This window comes from Alnus glutinosa, chromosome 4, assembly GCF_958979055.1.
Source record: "Alnus glutinosa chromosome 4, dhAlnGlut1.1, whole genome shotgun sequence".
Lineage (NCBI taxonomy): Eukaryota > Viridiplantae > Streptophyta > Magnoliopsida > Fagales > Betulaceae > Alnus > Alnus glutinosa.
The window spans coordinates 10717063-10725843 of NC_084889.1; the positions used below are offsets into that span (position 1 = coordinate 10717063).

At 52.3% G+C, this 8781-nt stretch overlaps 1 protein-coding gene across 1 annotated transcript; it reads left to right on the plus strand.

The window, feature by feature from the left end:
- The first annotated feature begins 613 nt into the window (after positions 1 to 613).
- Positions 614 to 2773, plus strand: LOC133866118 (uncharacterized). The gene has a single exon (XM_062302675.1). It carries the CDS (start codon positions 614 to 616, stop codon positions 2771 to 2773), a length of 2160 nt encoding a protein of 719 aa, XP_062158659.1.
- The last annotated feature ends 6008 nt before the right edge of the window (positions 2774 to 8781 follow it).

Here is an 8781-nt window from a genome sequence, read left to right on the forward strand (position 1 = left end):
AATTTCCCGCCATTTAATAAAATAATAGAGAGATGAGCTGGTGTCTACGGCTAAGAGAGAAGCTGTTTGAGATGGAGTGGGATATTCTCCCTAATTAATAATTTTGTCTTATTAATCGATGGTTGCCCGCCGCCGATTAGAGAAAGTAGGATGATTCGGTATAAGCGCCTGAATTAATGGGCTTGAATTGATGAAGGAAAAGAAAAGCATATTCGAGTAATAAATGTTGACGCGAAGGACATTTATTAAGGGCAGACATATAAAAGGTTTGGGCGACAAAAAAAGAGAGGTATCTTCTTCTTAAAAAAGACAGACAGATTTCTTCTTGCTAAGGAAGTTTTTACACCAATTCTAACTTGCTCGTCGGAGGAGGCGTTGCCGGGACACCCCGACGACCCCCTTTGTTTTGCAGATCACTTGAAGAATACTCATTTGGATTTCGACACACTTGGGAGCTTTTGCGCGTGCTGTTCTCCGGGATTCCAAATCGTCAGCTCCAAAAAATTTGCTAACATTTTGGCGCCGTCTGTGGGAACGACGTGGTCACGTGTTCCTGTGAATACCAGAATACTTGGAATCTTCTATGGTAAGTACGCGGTTAACTCGAAGAAGCATGGTTGAAGAAAATGTGCACGAGAGACCAGGTACTTCACACGACCCCCAAGCTGAGATAGCCCGCTTGAATGAGAAAGTGGCGCAACTCGAAAGGGAGCTGCAGGAGCGAGATCGCACGGAGCGGCCAAAAGTTCAAGGAGACCCGCAACAGGGTGATCAGGTGAATCTTGAGGGTGAAGATGAGCGTTCGGCAGAAGTGGTTGGAGGTGTGGACGAGTCTGACAGTGATACCGAACTTGTTGACCTTATGGGGAAGAATAAGAAGGTGAAAAAAGAGTGGGCTCGAAAACTGACTAAATTGGAGCAACAGTGTGATTACTTGATGGGATCTACGCAGTCGGGAGCTAAGGGGAAAGCTCTGTTGACCGATAGCTTGTTTTCTACCACTGTGCCCCCCTTCACTGATCGTATAATGTCATGCCAACTCCCAAGTAAGTTCAAAATGCCCGAAATACCCGTATATACAGGGTTGGGGGACCCTATTGAACATTTGGCCAGTTTCCGGGCGCACGTGGTGCTGCATGCCACTCCGGACGAGGTTGCGTGCCGAGCTTTTCCCCTTACTTTGGCTGGGGGAGCTCGAGAATGGTTCAGAACTTTGTCTCCCCGTTCGATCTCAAATTTTGAAGATCTCGCCAGGAAGTTTGCGTCTCAGTTCATGGCAGGCGTTATCCGGAAAAAGCCGGCTCAACAACTGATGACCATTAAGCAAGGCCCCCAGGAGTCATTGAGAAGTTACTTGCTCCGCTTCAACCAGGAGAGGTTGGCCGCGGAGACCCAGAATGAGCAATTTATCCACTGTGCCATTTATCAAGGAATCAAGAAGGATGGTGCCCTCATGGCGGACTTAGCAAGAAGACCGGCAGACAGTTTGCAGGAATTTTATGATCGAGCGGAAGAGTTTGTGAACCAGGAAGAAACCCTCCTTGCGTTCCGAGGGGCTGAGGGGCCAGGAAAGGAAAACCCGGTACCGGACAGGAGATCAAAGTCGAGGGCGGCCCCGGAAGGAAGGGAGGTTGCAGAACGCAGGCCCGCCAGGAGAGTTGAAGGTTATCACTGGACGCCTGTGAATGCTCCGGTGAAGGAGATTCTCATGGAAATCAGGAAGGACCCGAGTTACAGGGAACCCTCACCAATAAAGGGCAATCCACCTCCGCACAACCGGCATAAATACTGCCACTACCATGGCTCTTTTGGTCACTATACAGACAATTGCATTTCTCTGAAAGAGGTGATAGAAAAGTATATAGCTGATGGCAAGTTGAAGCGTTTCGTGGAGAGACGAGAGGGCACCTCAGAGAAGCGCCCTGCGTACAAATTCGTCGGGAATCAGGGATTATCCGGACGTGATGCGCGCCCGGGAAAGCAACAATACTATCGAGAAAGAAGACCGCCTCAGCAGCCCCGCAGAGATGTCCGAGTGGAGAAGTCGCCAGAGCGCGAGCGGAGCAGAAGCCGCGGGAGGCCGCAGGACTCGGGGTGCTTCCCCGAAATCCAGACTATAACTGGAGGCTTTGGAGGGGGAGGCGAGACTTATTCCGCTCGCAAGTCTTACGCGAAGGAAATGCGAGAAGTGTCCATCTACGCGATTACAAGGCCGGAAAAAGCGGCAAGGCGCGAGAAGTTAGCCATCACCTTTTCGGATGAGGATTATGAGGGGGTATACTTACCCCACTCGGACGCCCTGGTGGTAACCATGGTTATAGGAAATCACAGGATTCATCGGGTCTTGGTGGATAATGGTAGTTCAGCGGACATTCTCTATAAGTCGGCCTTCGACTTGATGAAAATTAGTGAAGATAAGCTCTCTGCCTTCAGATTTCCCCTAGTGGGGTTCGCGGGGGAAAGGGTGATGCCACTGGGGTCAATTGAGCTTCAAGTTACAGTGGGCAGTTCCCCGACAGAGAAGACGATTCCGGTAAGGTTCCTTATTGTCGATCAGCCCTCCGCATACAATGCTATATTCGGGAGGACGGCTCAGGCTGAGTTGAAAGCGGTCACATCGATACCCCATCTCAAAATGAAATTCCCGACGGACGACGGGGTGGGAGAAGTTCGAGGGGAGCAGAAGGCAGCCCGCAAGTGCTACAATGTTTCCCTGGGGGGTTCTGCCCGCCGGGCACTCCCCGGTCAGGGGACAGGTCCTGTGGCTAAATAGCAATTACAGGCGAGGAGCCCGACCGGGGATCTCGAGGAGGTGGAGGTCCGACCCCAAGGTAGGAAACTCCGGGTAGGCGCACAGCTTCCAACAGACGAGAAAGAGAGGTTGGTGAAATTTCTGCGGGACCACCTGGACGTCTTTGCTTGGGAGCATGATGAGATGCCTGGAATAGACCCCTCGGTTATCGAACACCGGCTGAATGTTGACCGGAACTGTAGACCGGTGAAGCAGCGGAGGAGGACTTTCGCCTCAGAGCGCAATTAGGCAATTGCAGACGAAGTGCAAAAGTTGATAAGAGCAGGATTCATCCGGGAAGTTGATTATCCGGAATGGTTGGCCAATATAGTGTTGGTAAAGAAAGCCAATGGGAAGTGGAGGATGTGTGTAGACTTCACTGACCTCAACAAAGCTTGTCCGAAAGACAGCTTTCCGCTCCCCAGGATAGACTAGCTCGTCGACTCAACGGCTGGTCACGAAGTATTAAGTTTCATGGATGCATTTTCCGGTTACAACCAAATACGCATGGCGGAGTCCGACCAGGAGAATATGTCGTTCACGACTGATCGAGGGCTATATTGTTATACGGTAATGCCCTTCGGATTAAAAAATGCTGGTGCTACATACCAAAGGCTGGTGAACAAAATGTTCCAAACGCAAATCGGGCGGAATATGGAGGTTTATGTTGACGACATGCTTGTCAAAAGCCTGTCTATTGGAGGCCATATTGCCGATCTGACGGAAGCATTTGAAAGCTTGAGGAGGTACCGAATGAAGCTGAACCCGCAGAAGTGTGCCTTCGGGGTCGACTCCGGAAAGTTTTTGGGGTTTATAGTGTCACATAGGGGAATCGAAGCGAATCCCGATAAGGTGAAGGCCATTTTGGAAATGCCCTCCCCCCGGACGATGAAGCAACTGCAACGACTGACGGGAAGGTTAGCCGCTTTGAACCGCTTTGTTTCCCGGTCGTCAGACAAATGCTTGCCTTTCTTTAGGGTGTTGAAGAGAGCTTTCAGCTGGACGGAGGAATGTGAGAAGGCCTTTGCGGAGCTGAAGACCTATTTGTCCAATCCCCCACTCCTGAGTAGCCCAGTGGAGGGGGAGATCCTCTATTTGTATCTTGCAGTGTCCCGAACCGGAGTCAGCTCGGTATTAGTGAGGGAAGAATCGGGCAAGCAGAGGCCAGTGTACTTCACTAGTAAGGTATTGCATGGGGCGGAAGAGCGGTATCCCCGGATTGAGAAACTAGCGTATGCTCTGGTAATTTCAGCGCGAAGATTAAGGCCCTACTTTCAAGCCTATGCGATACGGGTTCTCACTGAGTACCCCCTTCGGAAGGTGCTGCAGAAACCCGATTTGTCGGGAAGGCTAGTCAATTGGGCAATCGAGTTGGGGGAGTTTGATATCGAGTACCATCCTCGAACAGCGACAAAGGCACAGGCCTTGGCTGATTTTGTAGTAGAGATGGGTGAAGGTCCGGATGAGGAAGGGCCGACGAAGGGACCGGCTTGGGTTGCCTACGTTGATGGTTCCTCAGCGGGGGGAAGAAGCAGAGCCGGAGTGGTGTTCCGGGGGCCCAACCGAGAAGAGCTCAAGTACGCTCTGAAGTTTGATTTCCCTGCCACTAATAACGAGGCTGAGTATGAGGCTGTGCTCTCGGCCATGGAGATCGCGCGGCAAATGGGAATAATGGATATAGAGATTCGGAGTGATTCGCGAGTGATTGTTGAGCAGATAAACGGAAGTTATGCCACACAGGAAACAAGGATGTCCGAATGCCTCAGAAAAGTACATCAGTTCTACTCGTACTTTGACAGGATCGTCATAGTTAAGATTCCCCGGGAGAAGAATGGGTTGGCAGACGCTCTCTCGCGAGTAGGATCAGGGTCGGACCCCGCAGTGTCAGTACGCGGCTACAAGTTCCTGACCAAAACTCACCCCACAGTATTTGTGACAGAAGAACTGATGCAAATAGGCGAGGCAGACCCTGAATGGGCTACTGAAATTGTACGGTATTTGAGAACGGGTGAGCTCCCGCCGACCAAGGAAGATGCTCAGAAAATTGTCCGGCACTCAGCACGTTATGTTTTAGTCAGAGGAATTTTATACCGACGGGGGTATTCTTTTCCCTTACTAAAATGCCTACCGAATGAAGATGCGAATTATGTGTTGAGGGAAGTGCATCACGGAGTATGCGGAAACCATTCAGGAGCTAAGGCTCTGATGAACAAGGTTGTCAGGGCAGGATATTACTGGCCGACGATGAGTAAAGATACAGCGGAATTAGTAAGAAGCTGTGATGCGTGCCAGAGATTTTGCCGTATCCCCAGGAGCTCCCCGGAATACCTTCACTCAATTACCTCTCCCTGGCCATTCGCCAAGTGGGGGGTCGACATTGTCGGTCCCCTACCAACGGGAAAAGGTAACAAAAACTTTGTGCTTGTTGCAGTGGATTATTTCACTAAGTGGGCGGAGGCGGAGGCACTCGCCACGATCACAACCGAGAATGTTATTAAGTTCCTATGGAAGTCGATAGTGTGCAGATTTGGGATACCTTATGCCATGGTGACCGATAATGGCAAACAGTTCGATTGCGCCCGCTTCCGTGAATGGTGTTCCGAGCTGGGCATACGGAAGAGTTTCTCCACCCCTGTCTTCCCTAAGTCGAACGGCCAGGTGGAAGCCACCAACAAAACATTGATCCAAACGTTAAAGAAAAAACTCGGCCAGAGGAAGGGAGCATGGGTCGAATACCTCCCAGAAGTGCTCTGGTCTTACCGGACTACGGTCAGAACTGCAACGGGGGAGACCCCGTTTGCCCTCACCTATGGGATGGAAGCAGTAGTACCCGTTGAGGTGGGGTCACCAAGTTTCAGAGTGGCCCACTACAATCCGGGGTTGAACGAAGAAGGAATGAATCTGCATTTGGATTTGTTACAGGAACGCCGGGAAGATGCTCGCACAGCATGTACGGCCTATCAGCGCCGTGTGGCCAAGTATTATGATAAGAAGGTTAGACCCAGAGAGCTTCAAGTTGGCGATTGGGTCTTGCGGAAGGTCAACCTGATGACTCAAGAGCCTACTGATGGTAAGCTGGGACCGAACTGGGAAGGACCGTACAGGGTCGTTAGCTCCTGTGGAAACGGGGCCTATTGCTTGGTTACGGAGCAAGGGAAAGCCGTCCCAAGGGCTTGGAATGTAGAACACCTAAAAAAGTATTATTTTTGAAATTCTTGTCTTGTAAAGTGAAGCTCTTGTTGTATCAACTCTTAAAACATTTGGACCCCCTGTCTCCGGACAGGGGGGAGAAGGAGCCCGCCCCTACGAGGGGATGGACGGGTGGACCTCCTGTCTCCGGACAGGGGGGTATCGGAGCCCGCCCCTACGAGGGGATGGACGGGTGGACCCCCTGTCTCCGGACAGGGGGGAGACGGAGCCCGCCCCTACGAGAGGATGGACGGGTGGACCCCCTGTCTCCGGACAGGGGGGAGACGGAGCCCGCCCCTACGAGGGGATGGACGGGTGGACCTCCTGTCTCCAGACAGGGGGGTAACGGAGCCCGCCCCCACGAGGGGATGGACGGGTGGACCCCCTGTCTCCGGACAGGGGGGTAAAGGAGCCCGCCCCTACGAGGGGATGGACGGGTGGACCCCCTGTCTCCGGACAGGGGGGAGACGGAGCCCGCCCCTACGAGGGGATGGACGGGTGGACCCCCTGTCTCCGGACAGGGGGGAGACGGAGCCCGCCCCTACGAAGGGATGGACGGGTGGACCCCCTGTCTCCGAACAGGGGGGAGACGGAGCCCGCCCCTATGAGGGGACGGATGGGTAGACCCCCTGTCTCCGGACAGGGGAGCTACGGAAACAACCCTCACGAACGAATAGACGAAAACTGCTTGATTTATGATTACTCCAACTTAACCCTTCTACATAACAAATCTATCCTTTCCTACTTCGTAGCAACGCATAGATTTGGAGGGGAAAGTGGGGCAGTATGGGAACAACGTCTAAAGGAGATATTTAAAAAGAGGAAAGAACATATTTATTGATAAAATACACAGTTACATGTTGCAGAATATTTGAACGGGCATACATGAGGGTGAATCGGGTGTCAACAGGTCACCGACCTCTTCCGCTTCCTCCCCATGAAGGCGTTGTCGGGGGGCGACGTCCATAGCAGACAGGAACCCACCGGTTCAAAGGCATAGGTGGCCAATGCATAGTGGGAGAGTGGCGGGAAGTCGGACGATGGGGTCCACTGAGCGCCGGAGTGGACCCTGATGCCTGGCCAATGCAAAGTTAGAGAGCGGCGGGAAGTGGACCTGAGCGCCGGAGTGGACCCTGATGCCGGCGGGTCCACTGAACGCCGGAGAGGACCTTGAAGCAGGCGACTCCCAACTGAGCATGGCAAGCAATGGGATATCTCCGGCGTAAAGCCGGAGATCGCGCCTCCCTTGCTAGATAAAGCCGAAGATCACGCATCCAAGTTGGTCTAAGTGCTGGAATTGGGGCACTCCTGACTCCATGCCTGAGTGCTGGAACCGCGACGCGACCCCAAATGAGAAAAAGCAAGTGCGAGAGCTTGAGAGGAAAATATGATGGACGGAAGACCCAGAGGTGCATACATATATAGGGGCGGAGTTGGTTAAATGCGTTCACTGTTCCACTAATGGCAGGTATACCTAACGCTGAGAATTTAGATTGAAAATCAATTTGGGCCGGTAGCCATCAATGGAGTGAGACCAGACAAGATGTTCATTAATGACAGTCATAAATGAAATATACGAATCTCTCTTTTTCATTAAAATAATAAAGCAAAACAGTACATCGGTATTTTCAAAAGAAGAAAGGAGTTATCCGGGGTGGCCGGGGTGGCTGAAGGAAGGAGCCTCTTCTCTAGATGAAGAGGAAGTGGACCCCGACTCTGAGTTTCCGGCCGGAGAGGGTTTCGAGGTCTTCGGGCTCCAATCGGTTACATGAGGGAACTGATCGACCCCTAGCTTGGCCATGGTCTCCAAGGCCTCGTCCGGGATCTGGATGGTGCTAATGTCGAGATCCTTGAAGGACTCGTCGCCGGGAGGGGCACTTCTGGCAACACCCCTTAAGTGTTCGAAGCCCCAATTGAAGCCTACGGCCCATGACGTATCTCGGAGCTCCGGAACTTGGGAAAGCTCCCTGGTAAGTTCAACCACTTGAAGGTGGAGCTCCTCCATCCTCTCCACAGCTTCTCTCCTTTCCTGGTACGCACTAGTCTGTTCGTCGAGAGCTTGCTTCTTGTCAGCGATGGCTTGTTCGAGCTCCGACGTAACCCTGTCCCTAGCAGTGAGGGCTATCCCCTTCTCGGACAATGCTTGATTTCTTTCCTCGGCAAGCTTTTCATTGTCGATCAAAGCTCGGTCTCTCGCCGCTCGAGTGGATTGCAGCTCAGATTTCAACTCCGAATTCTCGGCTTGTAAGGATTGAACAGTTGCCCGCAAGGAGCCCGAAGACTGAAGCTCTACCCCCAATGTGGCCTCGAGCTTGGCCTTCTCGGAAAGAGCGCCTTTCAGCCGAGCTTGGGCTCCGGACAGATTGCCTTCGAGGATCTCCATGTCGTGGACCATTCTTTCACAGCTGGTCAAAGTGCTTTGTAGCGTGCTTTCCCGGAGTTCGGATAGTTTTTGGAGCCTCAACCGGTGCTTCTCGGACTCAGCCAAAGCCCTCCTCTGACCCCGGGATTCCTCTTCCAATTCTTTTACACGAGCCTGTAAGGACTGAATGGCCTCGCGTTGGTCTTGCTCGGGTTCCCGAAGACTCCTCCAGGATGTGGCAACGTCCACGGCGAACTAAGTAGAAATAAGGTGTCAGTATTCGAACGGGGAAAGGAGATGAACCAAAAATAAGGAGTGTTAGAATCGAATACCTGAAGAATCTTCCCGGTAAGCTGCTCGGCATAGCCCTCCACTGGGAGCTCCCCGAATAGGGGGCTGTAGTCCGGGGTGACTAAGGAGTTCAGAGCTTCCAGGGGAC